Source organism: Larus michahellis, chromosome 2, assembly GCF_964199755.1.
Source record: "Larus michahellis chromosome 2, bLarMic1.1, whole genome shotgun sequence".
Lineage (NCBI taxonomy): Eukaryota > Metazoa > Chordata > Aves > Charadriiformes > Laridae > Larus > Larus michahellis.
In genome coordinates, this window is record NC_133897.1 from 148,444,876 (window position 1) to 148,466,358 (window position 21,483).

General features: G+C 37.2%; 1 protein-coding gene across 2 annotated transcripts in view; it reads left to right on the forward strand.

The window, feature by feature from the left end:
• ZFPM2 (zinc finger protein, FOG family member 2) overlaps positions 1–21,483 on the forward strand; it is a 316,036-nt gene that overhangs the window by 52,430 nt on the left and 242,123 nt on the right. The window contains exon 2 of one of the 2 annotated variants that reach the window (XM_074577643.1): positions 12,507–12,665. The exons of the other annotated variant lie outside the window; for it this stretch is intronic. Within the exon in view, the coding sequence (XP_074433744.1) occupies positions 12,507–12,665 (159 nt within the window). The remainder of the gene's footprint in view (positions 1–12,506; positions 12,666–21,483) is intronic. 2 annotated transcript variants of the gene reach the window in all.

The following is a 21,483-nucleotide window of genomic DNA, read 5'->3' on the forward strand; positions in this document are numbered from 1 at the left end:
GGACCCTCAGGTTGGGATTGCTTTGCACTGGAGGGACACTGCTGATGCCCGGTTTGTGGCTTGTTGTAGCTGAACACTGCATTTTATTCCACCTGAATCTTTTCAGATTATTTGGTTTCTATGAAAAATATACACTATTCATTTCTCTTATAGTCTGATCTAAAGATTTAGTTCTAATTTGAGACCTTTCAGTTTTGTTGTGAATATTGATAAACTCCATTATGGGATTAAAGATAACGAATCCCCTGTAGTTATTTCAAGAATCTCTAAGAATATGAGTAACTAATTACATAATTCTACAACTCTTACATACTGTTAAGCAGTATTTTTATTGTATTTGTCAAATTATAAGAATCTCACTAAGCTAAATTACCATTCATTCTAGAATGCATCTGCTAGACAAAGATCATGAAGTTTGTAGTTCAGCTAATTCCTAATATCTCAGCTTTCCTTTGCTGCTGCTTTAGAACTACCAGTTACTTTAAGCATGGTGTTTTTTCCCATGTGTGCCTGTTATATCACCTGCTGTGTTTTTAAGTTTTTCCTTTAACTGCATCATTGAGTTATACATCCGATTAGGTGTGCTTACTTTTTACTGAGGTCTAACCCAAATTGGTACTGAATTCTACGTACAAGTTCTGTAGCTTTGATCATGTTATTAGAGATCGCATTTGGGCGGTCTTTCAGGGGCTCATTGTTCTGCAGTATTCTCTGTTTCATTTATATCAGAAAAGACAGGGGAAAAAAAGCAATAACGATTTGAAGAGAAATAGCAACCTGTGAGAAAAGTCATGAGTTCACTGCTGATTTCTGGACCTAAAAAGTCCAGATTCCTTTTTTCTGCTTTTTTGATTTAATTGCATGATGATGTACGGAGATGAGAGAGCAGTTTCCATCTGAGGAAATGCAGCTAGAAACAAAAGCTGAACAGGAATAATTGCAGCTACATACAAAAATAGAAAATATTAAATAAAAATAAGAAAAAAAGACCCCTTAATTTTGTATAGCAGTATAGGGTGTCTTTCCTGTATGAGGAAAATGTGAGTATTTTGTCTTGAAGCTGAGGATGTAAAATTACAGTGAGTAATGAGTATGTATTCCTCTGATCCCTTAATGTACTTGATGTGAGGTTCCTCTTTCATCGTAGCTAACATGCTGGCCATTAAATACACTGCAGCAGCATCATTAGTGGCTTCAAAGTGCTCCTACTTGCATCACATTTTTCCCTCCAGCAGGTGAGTGAGAACAGTGATTAGCAAATCCCAGTATCTGCCACTCACTACTCACGTGACTGACAGAGAAGTTCTGTGTTTAGAGTAGTGGCTCCATTGGAGTTGGAGAGTGAACTTTTTCATCCCTCATTGCTCTGAAAAGCTTTATGCTCCGAGCATAACTTGGCCATGTGTAAGATAAAATTCACCCTATTTTGGGGTATGGTGTTTGAAATTGCTTTGCTATAGCAGTGCTTGGCAAAGGAGATAGGCTATAGAGAAAGGCTTCTTGGGTACCAGGCAGCGTGTTACTCACGTGTTTGAGATCCTGGATGGTGAGATTAGGACATGCAAAGAAGCTCTGGTTGCTTGCCAGTATCACGGTTTGCTATGTGGAGAGGATTCACTGAAAATTCTGGATCCTGAATCCTCAGAGGATTTCATTGGACTGTTCGGAGCAGTGGGCCATAGATGTTATTTGACAGGTGTTGACTGGTTGGTGTGGATGTGTCTATTCCTTGTTCTTTCAGATTGAGCTTAAAAAAACCAAACCCTACAGTCGTCAAACAAAGTAAAAAGGGAGTCTTGAATATTTTCCTAACGTTGCACCTTTAGTTTTCATATGCTTTCTTGGGTGTAAAATGCAAGAGGAGGGAGTTTCCTTTATTGGAGAGGTGAATAATTGGAATTTAGCATACCTTACCTGTAGAAAACAATATGAACAGACGTTCTCATACATTTTTTTTTCTTTTTTATACACTTGTATAGCTATAAAAATCAATGGCACTTCTCATAGATGTATGAAGTATCAAATATTTGAATTTTTATTATATAGATACATATAATTTAAGTGAAAGACAGAATTAGGAAGCCATCTTCTTACACGAACGGTGCTTTCTTTTATTTCTTCTTTTTTAAGCCTGTAAATTTAAACATTATTTTCATACTTATCTAGCTGAAACAATCCACTGGAACTGGGTAATGTTTGCATCAATGTTAGCCATGTATCACGGGGCAAATTACATTGCCAGTATTTCAAATTAGATTGCCGGTAGTTTCAAAAATTGTTTTGTAAAAGTTAGCAGATATGAATCATACAGAAATAAATGGTGGGTTTAAAAACTATAAAATATACCATAATGTGTGGAAAAATGCTTCAGGGATAATATTTCTGTATAAGCAAACAGGAAATTTCCCTTGTTTGCTTTATCTGACATTTAATAAAACTACTGATAAACTAGCATTGCAAAATTACTCCTAATGTAGAAGATTATCTACAAGCATCACAGATTCATCTCTGAGAGCTTTATGCCCAACCTCCTGTTTGCTTTGTAGGCTTTAGTTAAAAAATTCCCTTCGGGAAAATCACTGCGCTGTGGTACTGCGGTAGTTCTGTGTTGCTGCTGTGATTTTAGTAGGGTGTTGAGTCAGGATCCTCATCCCCTCTGTGTTCTTCTCTTCCTCCTCTTGTATCACCAGAAATACACAGAACAGCATCTGCTGTGGAGCATCTGCTGTGAAGCTGTTATGACTGTAGGTAGAATTAAAACAACTAAGAGAGACAGTAAGTCTTCTTCTCACTCCATATCTTTGCGTTTGACAGGATCTCTATGAAAATTTGATCTTCCCAATTGCTTTTGTTATGATCTATAGCATACAAGAAGTTACAGTCTTGACTGACTGAGACGCCACCTTCTAACAATGAACCTTTTCAGAGTCCATTGCCAATCTCAGAGGCTGCAAGTGTGGTGATTAAATTGGTAAATGGATGATCAAGATGGGACAGTAGGAGAAGGTACAGGGCTAGAACAATTATTGGTACAGTTTATGAAATTGCTTTTGTCATTGTTAGCGTCTATTAATGGTTTCCACAATCTGTTTTCAACTGTAATCAACTTGAAATCTTTCATGTGGGAAAGTAGTTCGTGATTTAGGTTTGGGGGTTTTTTTTGTGAATATTTCTGTTTTCTTGCTTTCTAATATCGTAGTACAATGCTTGTTCTAAATTAAAGTGCCAATGCAAAAAACTCATCCCCCTTCTTTTCTAGTTTAAATCACTTTCTATATTTCAATTACCAACTTTACCCTAGAGCAAGAACAGGTACTGTTATTTCTGTTATTTTTCCAAATGATATAAATACATCATAATTAATACTTTTTAAATAAGCCCTTCCCAAGATGAAACTTCTACTCTCACTTTTTGTCAGAAGACAGAACAATGTTGCTAATTCAAGAATATCCAGATAACCTTCTGTTTCATTCTTTAGAGTATTGAAACACACTTTGTAGGTTTTATTTTCATACAGTGGCATGGGAGCAGTTAAGATGCCTCTGGATTCACACCCTTCGCTGTTACCAGTTTTGCAGCCACACTGACATCATAGTACCAAGGAAGTCAGTATTAAAAATTCCTGGGAGGAGGAATTCCAGAATGAAGTTGCAACTAATCTTTTATACTGTGACTCCATGTGTTGTGTCATTAAAAAAAAAAAAAAAAAAAGTTCCTTATGGCACCTACGTTGAGGGTTTTATAGTATGGCAACAATTTGACTGCCAGCAGGAGAGGAAGATTCTATAAGCACCTTTCATAACACTCATATTTCAAAACAATTTCAGTTCTTTGGCAAAACATCATACTCTTCATTTGGTAAATGAATATGATCTTTCATGATTAGTTCTGCCTCTTCACGTTGGGTAATGACAGTAGCACACACCACTTGCTTTTTTTTCGTATTCTCTCTGTGCTCACGTTGAGGTAAAATCGATAAGCCCTCAGGTTCATCTGCAGGATAAATATGTCCTTTCTGACTCCTATGAGCCAAACAAGGTGCACCTTGCAAAACAGAGCCCCAACAGTCAAATAATTGCCGTGACTCTTTTGTGAATAAGGGTATTGGAGGACCGAACCTCTATTTCGGCGTGAGCCCCTGCTTGAAAACTGGCTCTGACATTTAACTGCAGTGGTCTTTGCAGCTCATGTTCCATGTGCATCTTTTTTTCTTTTTTTTTTCCCATGCAAACGGAACTTTGGCATTAACAGTTCACTTGCTTACTGTTTTTTGAAATTAATGTCTCCCTAAGCATGTTTTGAATGGTCACTTTTTCATCATTTCACTTTTATTGATTGGAAGTATTCTGGCCTTGGCTCTAAGAGCAAACGGACTGTAGATGCTGTGAGGGTTTTTTGTGGCCTCTTGAATAATGGTAAGAGAAAAGAAAACAAGAGGGTAAATAAAAGTGAAGTTCCAAATTGCTGGAACATTTAAAGGTCTTTGAAAAGTTTATGTACAAGCACAGTTAATGCTGTCATGCACCAAAGTGCCAAAAGACCTAGCAGTGAAGAATATTAATCTACTTTTATAAAATCAAAGGGTTCATATTTTTTGCTGTAAAGAAATAATTTGAATAAAATTTGACCCTTTCTACAATAGTCTGTGGGTCAAATTGAACCTACTATTAAAATTCTCTAATATCTTTCTTGTATTAGCATTTCAAAACTCAATTTAAATATTCACAGAGCTCTTTTTTTAATAAACTTAACAAAATTCAGGTAATTTCCTTCAACTTTCTTGATTGAAGGAAGGCAGTAGGTACAGATATAAAAAAGATGTACAGCTACGAGCAAAACCTGAAATCAATTATATATAAGAAATAACATAACACATGGAAAGAAATTAATCAAAAGGAAAAATTTCTGCTATATGATTTTCTTGGTCTGCTACCTGCAGGCAAGGAACGTAAATGAAAAAAAAATCAGCATTCTTCTTACAGATAAGGGGAAAATTAATAAAAATGTTTCCTTCCTACCAGATCCCCTGATGCAACTTATGTTAAAAGTGAGTGGCTGCAGGAAGAACTTAGTGTTTAAAAATAACTCTTTTTTTTTTGGCTACAAAAATATATTTTTACACCTTATTCTTGCTGTTAAGCTCAATTACATCAGGTTGGTGTGGATTTATAGTGTCCATAGAGCAGCTCTTTTCCATTCCTTTTTCTATTAAGTTAGTCGTTAAATCATGGTCATAAAGTTTCTCCCAGGCTGAAAGTGAGAAATGGTTCCTTCTGCTCGGGTCCCACAATGAAGATGTAAGGAGTCGCTCACAAATTGGCGCAATCTTCCTTTTTGGACAAAACTTTTGAAGTTCAGCCAATTTACATAACAGGCTGGAGAGGTTCAGTGCGCAGAGGTAGCATTGCGTCTCTGCATAACAGTAATTACCGAAATAATTTAGTTAAGCTAAATAGAAAACTCAACGGACCGAAGAGCGAACGAAGCATTTCAGTAAAAGTGGGAGTGGTTTGTTTGACAGGTATTGACCTTCTTAAGAAGTATATTTAAGGGGTTTTTCTAAACTGATTTCCCAGTTTGCACTCCAATCACCTACTGCCGACAGCATGATTATTTTTTAAGCTGTTCTGCAGTGGTCGGTTTGTCAAGATTAGGTATTGCCATCTACTGTCAAACAGAAGAGAGTGTGGGCACCTCGTTCCACCCTTTCTCTCTGTTCTCATGGAATTAAAATATTTTCAGTTCTCACAGGGAGGAAGGGAAAGACAATGTTTTCTAAGATGAAAATTTAAAATTGGGATCACTATTAACTAAAAGCCAAGTGAGAGGAGTAGCATGGACAGTCGTGGGGTCAGGTTGTTGGGGTGGGGGGAGCAACTAGTTCAGTAGGAAAACTTTTGTTACCGTTTTCCTTTATTATCATCTATGGTGTTAGCTGCAGACTCGTCGTGTACTTCCATTTCTGTGATTCATCTAGGTACCTCTAGTTGGAGGTTGTGCTTCTCAGGGGAATATTGAAAGTCTCGGTGATTGAACAGTATCTGGCAATCCTAGTGCTCGACAGAAACCGAAAATTTATTCAGATTGCTACAGCATATATTCATCTCCTGTATTTTATCAGTGCATGTCTTCACCCTGGTTGAACATATAGCGTCTGAAATATTTGAGCCTGGACGCTTAAAAAAATTTCTACAAAACCCAAGAGAAAGCCAGCTTCCCAGTGAGGAACTTGGGAATATTTTTTTTTGGTAGTGTCTTGTAAAAATTTCTTCCCCCCCAAAAAAGGGGAAGCTGAATTGTTTCTGTTAGGGTTGTTCAGATTGCTGTTAAACTTGTCCCCAGGCTGCTGTGAAAGCGTAGTGGTTGGAAACGGCTACTCCTTTGAGTTAACTGAAAGGCTGAAGAAGTAGCTGAGAAGTCTTGTATAGAAATCTTCCCAGCAGGGAGCAAACTCTGAACTACCATGTGGTGTCTTCAACCCCCACTGCCATATTTGAAATGAAATAAGTTGAACCTTCTTCTGTATTTTTGATGTTCCTGACCGAATTGTTAGAAAGAAAGGTCCCTGTGTGTCTTCCCCATGCGAATCAATATAAAGTGTTTGCCTGCTCATTTTCTTATGTAATTTTTTTTATTTAGAAGAAATTGTTCTTGTTGAAACAGGGGACAAATGGATTGGTTTTTCTGAAGCTTTTCCCTCTTTTTGTAATCAGAGCGCATCACTTACCTTGTTTTACCGTAAGCTAAGGGTAATCTGTGTGCGGCAGCGTGTTTTCCTAGGACATACTGGATGGATCACATAGAACATGCAAAATGCATGATGTTGATCCAGTGAATTTCAGGCCTCTCTGATGGATCAGAGTTGTTATTATTTAATGCTACTACTACTAATTATACTCACTAACCTCTCCCCAGCCACTCACTGTCAAGTATTGTAGGCCTTCTGAAGCATTCTTAATTTGTTAAGAGCGCTGATTTATGTTGCTGCGCTGGCAGTGTGGGAGAATATGGGTAGGTGGGAAGGAAGCTAACCACTTAACACGTTCATGAGATAATTATTTCAATGATACTTTCCCACTGTAGGATACATGCGTTTTAAGCACAAAGCACTGGACAGGAAAGCACATAAGCATGTTCTTAATTTGAGCGTGCGTTTAAGTGGTTTCATTTAGGGAGAAGTCTGATGAATTTGACTATGAGAAATGATTACAGAACTTAACCTAGTTTAATGTTATTGAATTAGAATTATTTCATTATGGTTATAGTACCATAAAACTGGAGTCCTACGTTGTTGTATCAGGACTAACATGCTCAAAGGGTCCAATGCTCAAATTTGTGTTCAGAGGAGGGTTTACTGTAGCAAAAGCATCTTTTGTTAAGTGAATGTAAAGTCTCTTTTCGTGGTTCATTCTCACACTTTTCCATGCTATTAAAATTCTCACAGTGTTGGTTTTGTTTTGTTTTGCTAAATGTGGCCTGTCCTTTCAAGTGTTGAGGTAGCATCTGTTACTCATTGTGTAAAGATTCCCACTTAGCTACCTCTCTTCGTGTGTTTGTATCTATACTTTTGCATTTATATTAAAGTATATCAGTATTTGAGAAAGGTATATGCATTTTTTTAGCATTTAATACATTAATAGTGCTAAAAAATATGTGCTTGAGTGTCTGTAAATCTGGTACAAATTAGGGAGCAGAGTTCAGGTTTCCCCACACTGTGCTGCCAAGTGGCCTCAATCAGAAGTAATTTTCTCCATGAAGGCACATGCAGCTCACTCGTCAGCCTCTCCTCACTACATATTGTTATTTGTATCAAATTATACGGGGTGATTTTTCAAAGTGGACTACTGTGTCCACTAAGCCATACAGATTTCTGCCACGTTGACTCCTTCGTTGCTCTCGCTAATTGTGCTGTTTTCTTCTGCCTCGTGTTTATCTGTGTGATTTGAAACAATATCTGAGATTTATGGTCATATCAATAAATATTCATGAAAGAGAATAAGTACCAAGTGAATAAGTAAACTACCAAACCCTCAGAATCTCCTGTGTTGTGTACAACACAAGTATTTGCTTGTTTTATAAAGGAAATTATTTTTTCAGGACTTAATGCAAAATCTAGAATGAAGTAATGGAGACTTCATTTGCCTTTGGTAACCCTATTTGAGATGAGAAATTGAGTTTTCACCTCGTGCATTTGGGAATTCTTCACTGTTTATCATGTATCTAGCTAATGTGAGGCATTTCAGAATCGCCTCTCCATAGATGACATCACACTCACTCACAAGTGCTAATCGGAAAAGAATTGCTGAAATGAGGAGACAAACATCTAGACTACCTCTTTGGAATGAACTGTTCAACTAAATTCTTAAACCGTCGCAATTTGAAATTTTACTGTTTTAAAGAGTCTAACCATATCTCAGGGGTGTTTACTGTCAGATCGCTGTGACACTCGGAGGAATTTCAGTAGTAGGAATTATTTGGATTTGCATTGCTGTGTCATTATGGCAGTTGTTGGTTGTAATGTCCCACTTAATCAGCAGTTATTGAAAAGCATTTTTCAGCAGAAGAGGGAGGGGACCTTGACCCTGTTCCAGTTGAAATAAAAGCAGACATAGCGCATGTTGTTCCATAGGTGCTTAATAACGTGATCGGTATAAGTAATGGGTGTAATACTATGAAATTAAGTCAACAATTGAAAAGAAATAAAAGCATAGTACTAAAGTAACTGATTAATCTGTATTTGGACTGTTAGAGGTAATATATCAACAGAGTAACAACCGGGGAAAAAAAGCAGTATCAGAGAGAACAGCTGAAAGTAGCTTATTTTGAGAGGCTTATTTATTTTTGCCCATAAGACTGTATTTTTAAGTATTTTAAATCAGGGAAGAAGTTGAGTAGATGCTGTGTAGGTTGTTCCCTAGGTAGAGGAGCTAGCAAACTTTGAAAACCAACCTATACATTTTTGAACCAGATAAGCTCTTAGTTCTCTGCCTGACTTAATTTCCTGATACCGGGAAGAGGTTGTTGGAAGCAAGTGGCCAAATGAGGCAAACATAAGCCTGCAGAGTTTATGTGCTTGCGTTAGTCAAGAATATGTAATTCCATACAGTCTTTATTGTGAGATTCTGAAGATTTATTTTTATTCATTGTCTATTTATGTGCAAGTAATTAGATGGAGTAGTCAAGAATAGAGAGTTTAATCTGCTTATTCTTACCAGTAAGTCGCTTTTGATTTTACCGTTTTCTTTAACCCACTCTATATTTGAGTGATAATTAAAAATAGTCACAGAAATCAGGCACTGATATTTCAGTTCACGTGAAACTAGCAACCAAGAAATACTTAATTTTGGTATTATTCTTGTGGGGTGGTCTTACTCGTGTTGAGCAATGACTTACTCTTTAGTTAAAGCTATCAGTTAAATTAAAGTTATCAGCTTATAGCTCTGGGCGTGAGTTGAATGTATTTGAACATTTAAAAAATAAAAGACGACTTGGCATGAATAAGGCTGAATAAGACAGAATTGGTCTCAAGGATCAGGCTGTAGATGGGTGAATTAGACAAGGTAGCAGCAGCCTGAAACCTTGAAAAATATTTATGCACTGATCCCTCAATTTCAACAAAAGTCATGCTGGTTTTTGGAGTGCAGCGTCTGATGTCAGCCCCTGAGGTGAACCGTTACTTAACGCTCTGATCTGTGCCCATGTGCGGCTGGATAAACATCAGTAGTTTTTATATGCGGGTTGGCATACGTGAAGCAAAACCCAGTGTAGATGCGTGCGTACCTCTGATCTCGTTTGGATGTGACAACTGTTACATTTATGTTTTCAACTGCTTGAACGTGTAGCTTTAGGATATGTTACATACCTGTTCACGCATAGGATGTATCTACAAAAGCGTCAGTCAATAAATTTTTTTGTAGTCTGAGATTTGTTTAAAAAATAAAGTCCCAACCCACAAAACGACAGGAGTTTGAACCTGTGCTGTGGAGCTGGTGCGTACATTGTTTTCCTTCTGCCTTCTTGGAAACAGTGTCAATGGAAATTATAAGGTGCGTGTTTCCATGACTGCTGCAAATGAAAGCATACCGACTGCACTTCTGTTATTTTCTTAATTAACGTACGGTGATTATTAGCTTGCTGATTATGGACTGGTGACCTGATCAAACAAACTGGTTTAACAACTAGAAACAGACCTAAATGTCACGTACACATGCCAATTTGATTACTTGCAGGTATATTGCTTTTGCTGTATTTTGCAAGGCACTTATTGAAGAAGTCAAATGACAAAAAGCCAGTCAGGCAGCTGGAAATTGGCTCTCACTGAAATGTTGCCTGAAATTTACGTTTTTTTCTGCAAATTTAAAATATTGGGAAAATTTATTAAAGGCATGTGGCTGCTTTTGAAATTATGCAAAACATGGTATTTGTCCATCTTTAGACATGGTAGAAATTTACATTTCCCTAAAATAGCATATTTTCTGTTTCATTGTGTTTTTCCTTCCTAGTTTCTATAGCCAGATGTTACCAGGAGCACACACCAATAAAGGGCTCTACAGACAATGTCACGTATTAATAGTATCATGAAATCTGAAAGGTATTTTGTGATGGTTCGTTCAGAACGCTGTGTGCTTTCATTCCTGCCATGAAACTGGACACACGTAAGGTGCCCAAACTGCCCATGTTTAGCTGCAGTGCCTGCTCCGGTGTGTGCCAGTGCTTTGTTCTCCATTCCGTACAGTGCGATATCCACTCTTCTTTCCCCATGCATAGGCAGGTGCTGGATTTTTTCCCAACATGGCTAGAAAGGGCAATTAGCAGTAATGGATACTTTGACAGTGAGAATCTTTATTTCTTCAGCTATAATAACAGCCCCTTATTTTAGGAGATATATAGTTGAATGACAGCGAGTGTCGGTGACTGTGTGTCCACCAAAATGGGTTCATTTGGTCAGATTCTCAGCTGGCACAAATAGTCGTATTTCCATGAAAGATAGTAAGCTATGTTAATTTATGGAATCCCAGCTGGGAATCTCAATCAATTTCAATAAAAAGTAACCGTCATATTCCTGTGAAGCAAGAATTACACAACCTAGCCTAAAGTGAATTTTGCTGTTTTAATAAATGTAGGTAGTCACTGGCTCATAATAAATTACATAAAATTAGACTGCAGTCAATATTTGATTTCTTTTAAAAATTTATCCCTTCCTTTTCATCGAATGCAACAGAATCATTTATGTATTGTATCTCAGCATGATAGATTATATAGGAATAGTATATTTAATACTGGAAAACTATCATATAAATACAAATTACATTTTTTTTCATTAGCTAGCTAGCTAGCTTTCATTTCAAGGAAGAAATACTCAGTCAATTATAAATGAGGCTGGGCTTTCATTGGAGAGTGAAATATGTAATTTTTTTCAAGCCTCAACCATGTATAATGAAATCTCTCTTTTGAAATCCAGTCTTAAGATGTATTTTGAAACACACTGACATTTAATAAAATCTTAGTTAAATTAAAATATGTTCAGTTATTTCAAATCTCTATTTAAATCTAGGCTAAAATTCTGCACCTCTACAGGAGATATCCTCAGCAAATAGTTAGTATTAACCGACAATTGTGAAGTGTATGTGTATAAGAAAGAAGAAAATTTGAGTACCTTCCACTTGGTAACCTGGGTGTTATCTATTGTAGATCTGTCAGATGCTGACTCTTCAAGAGGATCTGTAGCAATAGTATGTCTAGGTAACCAGAAGAAGAATCAAAGACCTCAGGCTGCCATTTCAAATTCAGACTTGTGCGCTCCTTCTGTAACTAACTAACTGGCTTATGTTTCTGTAGCCCTCGGCTAGTAGTTTACCACAATGGCTGGTTGGCCTCTGTGAAATGAAGTGATAGTCTGTCTGAGCCCCATCCATTGACTGGGAGTCCATTGAAGAGTCTAGCAAATGAATGATCATGGATAATATGAAACTCTTCTTAAACACCGTTAAGCGCTGGTTACAGTAAAACAGCAGAATAAGCTGAAGTTTATACTGTCAATACCTTTGTAGTAATTCAATGTTGTCAGTACTGTTAACTCAAGAAATGAAGCCTATAAGGACAACCTATTAAGTACTGTAATTCAGCATCAAAAAACAATGACTAACAAACAAGAGGAGTCTCTTCACTGTTTACGTGGTTTTACAAATAGAGCTTTGATTTCCATTGTTAAAACTGTCTGTGTTTAATACTAGAGTTGATGAATAATGAAAAAAAACCCCATGTGCGAGTATTATTAATACATATTATTAATAACGCTTTGTATATTCTGATTTGAAGTCATCAAGAAAACAGTCACTTTCCATTTCAATTTCCGTAAAATGTTATTTGTCCAATTCTAATAAATGCTGAACACAGCCGTGGAAGGAAAAACTAGCTAAAGACCTCCAATTAGAAGTTCACTAAGGTTTTATTTCACATTGTCCTGTTAGATGGTTTTGCCACAGTGTTCCTGATTCTTTTTAAAGGGCCCCTTGAGGATGCCATTGAGGATGAAGAAGAAGAGTGCCTGTCTGAGGAAAATGATACTATCTCAAAAGAAGACTTTCCACTGGAGGAAAGCTTTTCTGCAGAGTTTGAGCCTGAAAATCTGAGCTGTGAAGAAGTGGAATACTTTTGTAATAAAGGTAATCATTGTAGCCCACCTTTGAGGGAATACTGGCCAAACTGTGTCCAATTGGTCAAAAAGATTTCTTGGTTTAAAATGTCAAAAAGGTCCTATTAATATAGTACCTTAAAAATAGGAAAATAAGCCACTTGTGGGGTTAAGTGTGGTAAGGGGTGAATATTTTAAGGTGTTGGAAGATGTACTTGTCAGGGAGGTGAATCATCTTGCTTTTAATGTTTTCCTCCAAGAATGTTATTTTCTACGTATTTAACTGGAGAGAACAGGCCTCAGAAGTCAATTACTATCAGATCCGAAGGTAGCAATGCAGCATGTCTGTGCATTGCCTCTTTGCCTAGGAAACACTGCTAGAAAAACAGATTGTGTCTGTAGATTCTAGGATTAAAATAGAGCTTATTATAGAACTTATTATGCATGGTAGAAAACTAGTGATTTGTGAAAGGATAACTTTTAAAGTTGCAGATGCCTTTTTGGTGCATTCGTTACTTGAAAATTATTGAAGATAGAGGTATTTTAGCATAAGCCGCACCAATTCATTCTTACCCAGTGTTCAGTCTGCAAGGCTGTGCTGTTTCCCATTCAACTGACAGAAAAAGCACACTGTACTGTTACGTAGAACATTGACTTAACCTTCTTCCTGCCAGATTTCCACTTGACTGCTTTATTGTTTGTCTTCTGCAGGTAAGGATGTCTATCAAATAGCTGGAATTGTTGTGGTGATGTTCTCCTGTTAGTCCACAACCCCCTCAGGCATTTGGATATTGATAATTTCTCTGTCTTTCTGTTCTTTCCCAGATATTGACATACGTTTTCTCATGATAGCTTGATATGCTTCTGGTTTTGTATTATTTTCATCTGTCTGGGACAAAGTAGAATAAATCTGTTTGAATAGTTAAATGTTTTAACTGCAGAATATTACTCTTTCCTACATAGTCTTCAGTCATCAGTGGGGAAGGCACGAAAATGTATTTTCTACATGTCCCCTACGTAGCTTACAAACTTTTGAAAAAATAGGTAATTTTTTGCCCTATGTGTTCTTGAGACTTAGTCAGCCATCCTAAGAGATCAAAACAGTCCAGTGCATAGTTCAGAGTTTAGCTGCAACAAATCTTACAGTGAAGTAAGAGAGACCAGATTATGAATGGAAATGCTTTGCAAACAGGGGGAGTTAAGTGCTATTATAACTCTGTTGGAAACACATACAATTACTGTGCATTCACTTGTTCCCATGCCTCTCCGATACCATTTTCCTTAGCTGAAAAAAAGTACTGATCCTGTTACTGGCATTACTAAATAATTATTTAAACCACTGTTTGCGTAATTGTCATACTGGTGTCCCTTGAGTTCCTTCTGTCAGCAGTGGAAGACTATGCACCACTATCAGTTCATATCAGTTTGATTTTGTTATTTCTCTGTACTTCTTGCTGCATTTCCAGGGCCCACCAATGGAAATACTACTGTTTTGGGCAAAATTCAGAAAAATACATGATTTTTTTTGTTTCTTTGTAGCAGTCATTATTGCAAAGTCCTGTTGAATTCAAGTTATCCCGGCACTTTTCTTTAGTGAACACATCTTTCAGGGAAAACACTGAATCCAGGCCATTGTATTAAACAAGATCAGGAGTTAAATGGGAATACATTTAAATCTGAATCTTGATTATCATGTTTTATTAAGGACATCTACTGATTCTTCAAGCTGGATACCTTCTGACTCCCCAGTAGTTCTTTTTCCAAGTGTGTTGTAGTTATAAAAGAATCTTAAACCTATCCACTGCAACTGCTGCAGAAGAAAAATTGAAAAGGAAATTTCTGAGGATGAAGGGGCACATAAAACCCCTAATCTACTTCCAGCTGAGGCAGTGTGACAGAAAGTCCCACTTTGAAGTAAGTTGAGAATATCCCTGGAAAAAGATGGACTGGGAGACTAGAAATGTATTGTTTTTAATTAATGTCTCAACATCTGTTGAATGTCTTGCTTCTTCAGTGTCACATCTTAAGTGTCGTTAGCATGAGGCCACGTATGTTTTTCTGAGGATAAAACCCAAGAAGAAAAAAATAATCTGTAAAGCAAATAAATTTCTTTTGTGTCCTTTTCTTAGTTGAAGGGTTTGTGACTATATTATATAGTAAATACTAAAAGTGAGACTAATTCTCATGATTTTTGGCATGAATCTGTTAATCATTCATAACCTTTTTTTCTTTGTAGTGCTTCAGTATTGAAATTAAAACATGATATGAGAAATAAGCTTTTTTTTTCCTAAAAGTATTTTTTCTTTAACACCGTGAATAAAAGCTTGAAAATGAGATATGTACCAAAGGGGCTTGAGAGCAAATAAATGCATTCTAATTTCTGTTTTGGGGGCCTGACTTTCTGGCTTTTGTTTTGCTCTTTGAAAGTTTTGGCAGCCTGTAAACCACAGATATCTTAAAGGGAGGGAAAAATAAGTGTAAATCTGTGTTTTCTCATGTGACAGATTTCCTTTTCCCAGAAAATACCAGAATTGGCATGGGAATCCTTTATGCTGTCTCTGCATTCTCCTCTTGTTCGCGTGGGCCATTAAAGGTTCTAGAAAGTTAGGGGACTTTGTTGGATATGGAATGTTCATCTGTCTTGGCTCCCCATTTCCCTTCCCCAGGGTTTCTTCCTAGCTGACCCAGAACAAGAGGACAAATGAGTCCTGCTTCCTGCAGGACTCCAGATGTGGGCAACAAATGGCACAACTGTTGGGGAGGAGAAGTTTGTGAGGTTTCACCCGTGGTATGTTTTTCATACTTCCCCAGCTACGTAAATCCAAGCATGGCCTGAAAACAGAGGTTTTTAATTATCCAAAGTATGCACCGAAGGCAAAAATTTACTAAATTCACAATTTATTCAGATGAATGAAAGTAGAGGATGTGCAGGTTCACAACTTGATAACTTTGGGTTTTTGACTAAAGAGATTTTCCTGTCAAACTATGCCTGATCATATTGTAATCAGAGAGCAGTCTCTTATTGTCTAAATTGCAAACAGCTAACCTTTATAAAGCCATACTTGTCATTCCTACCTTATTAATTTAGGTTTGTGAGATTGATTCAGCAGAATAGTTGCCAGAATTAGAAGGCGAAGGCAAAAGCCTCTGCAAAGTGTGAAGCAAATTAATCACATTGATTGAGCTACATGTCATTTTACAACTTCTCTGTTCTCAAAATTATGACTTTTGGCTGTTATTTTTCCTTTCTCCTTTTGCTCATTAATGGCTTTTAGAACAAGGAATCTGGAAAATTCCCACACACTTTTGCAACACTACAAAACCGCAATTAACTTTGCTACATGTGAATAATCATTCCTATGTAGTCTTCATTTACACTCAAATGTGAAAAAGGGAGCAGTGTTTAAGCATATAAATACTAAAAGCAAAAATGGAAATTAGCAACTTACTATTTATCAAAGATCAGTTTAAGCTTGCAACTGTGAATTTTTAACCTTTTGGATAAAGTTTCCCGTCCAAGAGTGAATGTTTTAGAAGAGCCTCAGAACAGATGGCAGTTAGAAGTTTGATTTGTTTGCAATTTTCATAGTGGAATTAGGAGAAAGGGAATATTTTGGAAACAGCAATAATAATAACACAGCCATAGTGTTCTTTCACTACAAAGCTGCACTGGTCTCAATCTTTGGAGCAGAAACAAAAAATTTAGTAGGAGGTAGCCTTGGCAGTAATGCATTGCATTTGATCAGTTTCTGGCCTTGAAAATTGCTGTTTATGCTTAGTTACTACAAATTCCCGCACTGCAGATAAAGAGGGTATCCGATGGTGCTGTCCACACAAAGCCTGTATTAGCCTGGAACCTCTGTTGCTGAAGGTTTCTTTTAGTGTCCAGATAGTGGGTATCTGGAATCAGAGTCCGTATCAGATTGAGATTAATTCAGATTAAATTCAGATCTAGAAGATTTATTAGAATCATAGAACCATAGAATCGCCTAGGTTGGAAGGGAACTTTCAGATCATCTTAGATAACTACCAGTATTTAGATAGTCTGAGTAGGGAGAAAATAGCTTGTCTCCCATGTAGAAGAGTGGTAGACTAGATGACTGAAAGCCTACTATGGAAGCTAGGAGACAGAGGTTAACTTTTGTCTTTTATAGGTAGGAATAAGAAAATAATGTGATGCTAACAGAGACAAGAGAAGAAGTGAGCTGGAGGAATGATGGGGATAATAAAAGCAGGAGGACAGATAAAGAAGGGGGCACAAACAGCAGAACAATACAAAAGCCAAGAAGTTGGAGGTGATGGGATGAAAAGCAAAGAACTAAATCAAGTTAATTTGGGCTGTGAAGTAGTTTATCATTGGCTTTTTAGCCTCTGATTGCTTTCATCCTGCCTAGATACCCTCAGGAAAAATAAAAAAAATTCTCATCTGTTACTTAGCAAATTTGCCATACACATATGGAGGTGAAACCTCTTCCTCTGTAAACAGCAAGGAGAATAGGAGCCTTGCCTTCTTTGTAAGGGTGGGAACTGGCTAAACAAATTACAGTTCTTTGTGACCTTCTTAGCAGAAGTGTTCAATGAGGGATTAACTTTCAAAGGAAAAGTTATCTTGAGCAATGAGAGACATCACTTGAGATTAGTAGATAGTTAAGTATCTGTGTTCAGAGCAGGAAAGAGGGAAGAGAAGAAAATGGAGGAAGGACTATAATCAAGAGAGAAAATGTGGGACTGTTTCCAGAAGAAAGGGTCAAATGGAGGAATGTACATATCTGATAATTAGAGAAAGAAGACACATCCATTTCTTGGTGCTGTGCTTACCAGGACAACTTTGTTGAATTCTTCCATTCTTTGCTTGTAGCATGTCTATTGTGCGTGTTCCTCATGTTGTAGGCTTCCCATAGTTACTCCATCACAAGGCAGCAGTGGCACCAGCCCTCAGTGGAAGGAGATTCAGTGGCCTTAACACTTCTGGTGGCAGGTTGGAAAGCTGTTTCCCAATGTTAACTGTGCTTCAGTTGGTGACATAGGAAGATACGGGGGATACGTAAAGTGGGATGAAGATTGATTGTTTCATGATGCAATGCTTTTAGGATCTACAGCACAAACTGCCCATAGCAAATAGGGGCGTTGATGCATCGTTGTGGTTCCTGATACATTGCTTATCTTTATTTGTAGGGGAAGAGGGGGATGAGGGGAGTCCAGTGCCGTCTGAAACTCACGTACTGTTCTAAGTCAGCAAGAAGAGAACGCAGGGAATATATGGGCTTGTGCATACTGAGTGTACGCCTGCTGCTGTATTCTCGTATTCTGCGCGGGCAGGAGGGGATGAGCTCGGAACCTGATCCAGGTTTTCTGCTCCTGGACAGTATTTTGTCACTAGCCTGCCAGACCAGCTTAGGACTGGAATTTTTTATGTTAAACCATGTGACCTGATTGTGCAGCCAGGCTTGAGATTCAGGGAAACAGCTGCAGTGTGATTCTCCGTATAAGAAAAAGCATATACAAAGCTAAGTCCTTCTGTGCATTAATCTTTCCCGTCATACTTCATGTGCAAAGCTATCATGCTATCATCTATAATACCAGCCAAACTCTTAACACCTTGAAAATGATTTCTGTGTGTCCCTTTTTCCTCTGGAGTATGATTTTTTGTATGTATGCCTGTGTGCATCTGTGTAAATATTCTTTGCTTCTTTCAAGTTAAGCATGTAATGTCTGACAATATGCTTTCTATTTTCTGATTCTGGATCAAAAAGTAGATTTATGCCTTTTTTTCTTTTTTTTTCTTTTTTTTTCTTTTTTTAAACCAGAAACCTTTTAATCAATAATGTTTTTTTCCTTTTCAGTAATGGGTTTCATGACAAATTTCTACCTCTTTTGCTATAGCAAGTGGAAGTAGGATCAGCATAAGGCAGCTATACCATAATCACTTTGAGCTCAATAAGGAGATCTTTACAGGCAACTTTGTTCTTATTACTTAACGGGATTAAGAAGCTCAGCTCTTTAAATTCTTGCATATAACACTGACATTTCCAGGGTGTGTTTGGACCAGGGAGTTCAAAGAGAAGGAATAAAAAAGAAAAGCCAATATGACTTTGTTTTTTACCTTGCTGGAGGAGCTGTTTGTGCAAATCGCCTATAAGCTTATTGACCTGAATCTTTGACTCCTTGTTTTCTCTGGATTTGGCTGGAGTGTAGACACTGATAGAGCACTGATAGAGGTGATTGCACAGCCCTCGGCTTTGCTTGGCACCAGACACCCCCCCTCCCTGCGCCTGACATTATCTTTCCGTGGCAATACTTCTGTTCTCCTGGAGCTCATATTCCTCTTTTTTTTTTTTTATTATTTATTTTAAGTCATTGCATTTTCTTTATGTAGGCTTTACAAGTAAATGAAGGACACATCATTCTTTTTGGTAAGCAGAGACAGGAGAGGGCATGTATGTGTGATGATGTATTTTCATCTCCCAGGATAACAAGGATCTGCATAAGGACTCACAGTGCTACTCCTTCCAAAACTACGATAGTTACCTCTTACTGACTTGTGTACGTGTTTGTGAACCTGTGGTGGATTCTCGTTGTCCCCAGAGTGAGGGTTCCCGTACGTTTATCTGTATTCCATTCAGCTGAAAAAACTGAATCCTGTGCATCTTCCATACTTTTTGTCAGATGCTGAATGTGGACAAAGAAAGGAGGGGGGTTAGCCTTTGGAGGGTGCTAAGTCAGAATTAGATTGGATCCCGGCAGGATGAAAGGAGACCTTTTTTTTCGGAACATGAGCATTTGCCTTGGGCTTTACCTCTTGTGCTTTCTCTTTTTTTCCTGTTACTGGAGCTCAGGGGACCACCTGTTTTCTTGCTAGAAGAGAAAGGAAATATCTGAAAAGGTTGGAGTGACTTTTTTCACCATTCACTTGAGAGCACAGAAAGGCTTCCAGAGTAACAAGTACGAGATTGTCTGTCCTACACACTTTTCCATTTACTGCTAAGCCATATGTAAACTTCTCAGGCCGTATTTTCAGTGCAACTGAAATCCATGTCGGTAGTAACATCAACTTTAGTGGGATAAAAATTTGACCGAAGTTAGACAAGCAAACCCTTCTTTTAATCAAGAAATTAAATAATTGGTCATCAAACATAAAACTGTATCTCAGAAGAAACTAGCAAGATATGTTTCAAGATGTAAATACATAGATACAAATAGAAAACATTATTTTAACTGTACAGAATTATAAAGTGAGAGAAATATTTAAACAGCTTACTCAATTTTAAGCAGTTTATCAAAGCAACTCCAGCCTTTTCAGTCAGCACATTTTGGTTTTCTTAAGAACAATGAAATTGTGAATTCTGTCACAGCTATGAGGAAAGGGATTATTTGTTTACAACAAGTAGTGTAATGTCCCCTGTCTAGAAAGTCACAAAACTCGAACTTAGATTGACTTAAATTTGAGCTCAAATTTGACAGAATATGAGGTGCAAATTGTTAAAGGTAATCTTCTTTAAAATATGAAATGCACAAATCACAAATTTCACCACGTGTTCTTAGTTCATGTATACTGTATATCTGTTAATAATTTATAATGAAGGTCCATTTTGCCTTTTTTTGTCTAATTTGCTGTTCTTGACACAAAAACTGTGAATACTTTTGGAAAGAGTTCTGAGACAGAACTGGCAGTAATTTAACTCTCAAAAGATCAGAAAAAACAAATGAAGCAAATGTCACAGTTACGACATTGTTGCATAAATATTGATAAGACAAATATTACTGCTGGATAGATTCTTGTGGATAGGAGAAAAAGAAGCATTTATTTATGACTGCTAAGTCTTTTTCTTGCGTTTGACTCATAGAAGTCTAGACTGTTTTTGAAACCGTGTATAATACAGCACGTATGTGGTAACATACCTCCAATGATAGGGAATTGGCTGCCTTTGATTTTGAAGCACCTGGAGTGTTGATTATTTCAAATAAAGGCATCAAGCTGTTTGCAACAAGGTAAATTAAAATTTCACTTTGTAAGAACAGATACATATTGCTACTTGTTATGTAGCAGTGTGTGGAAGTCGTGAAAATGGAATGTTTATATGATAATAGTTTCAGCTGCATGTTATAAAATGAGATTTTCTTGGATGAAGAATTCTCGTAAGAGATGTAGTATTTTTGCAGTGGGGAAGGAACAGAATTGTTACTTATTAAGTTGAAATATGAACTTGCAGAAGAGTCTTCAAACTTAGAGTGTGAAACTTGCTAGAATATCTCTGAAGCCATCTCTTTGTTCTGCTGCAGGGTCTTTTAGAATCTCATGGATTGTCGATTTCTGCTGAAATAATTTTTGAAAATTATACTAAGCAACAGATTTTGTTTGGGGCGTCTAAATATCTTTTAAAATGTGCGTCTGCTGCTTTTCTAATCAAGTGCCTAGAGCTGTGAAAGTTTGAACCCCAGGTTGGTACTTGAATATATCTAATAGAGCTCTTGTATTTGAAGTTTTAATGGGGAAAGATTGAAAAGATGCAAGACTTTTTTCTTTTTTTTTTCCTTTAAATCTATAGAAGCTTTTGGGTAGACAGTATATCTGAATGATATTTGTTTGTGGTACTGGTGCCACAAGAGTTGCTCCCTAAAAATTAGTATAAATATAAAACTCATTAAGAGAAGGAAAGTCTGTAGAATACAATTTAGAGAACGCTTTCACTGTTCTGCCGGAAATACCTTTGAATGAGCGATCCTTGTCTGGAAAGGACTTCAAAAGCAAACAGTGCGGTAATGAGAACATATCAAACATTTAGAGAAGGAGGAAGGCCAGACTCAGTCTAGATGAACTTGCTGCACAGCAGTGTCTTTTCCCAGGAGAA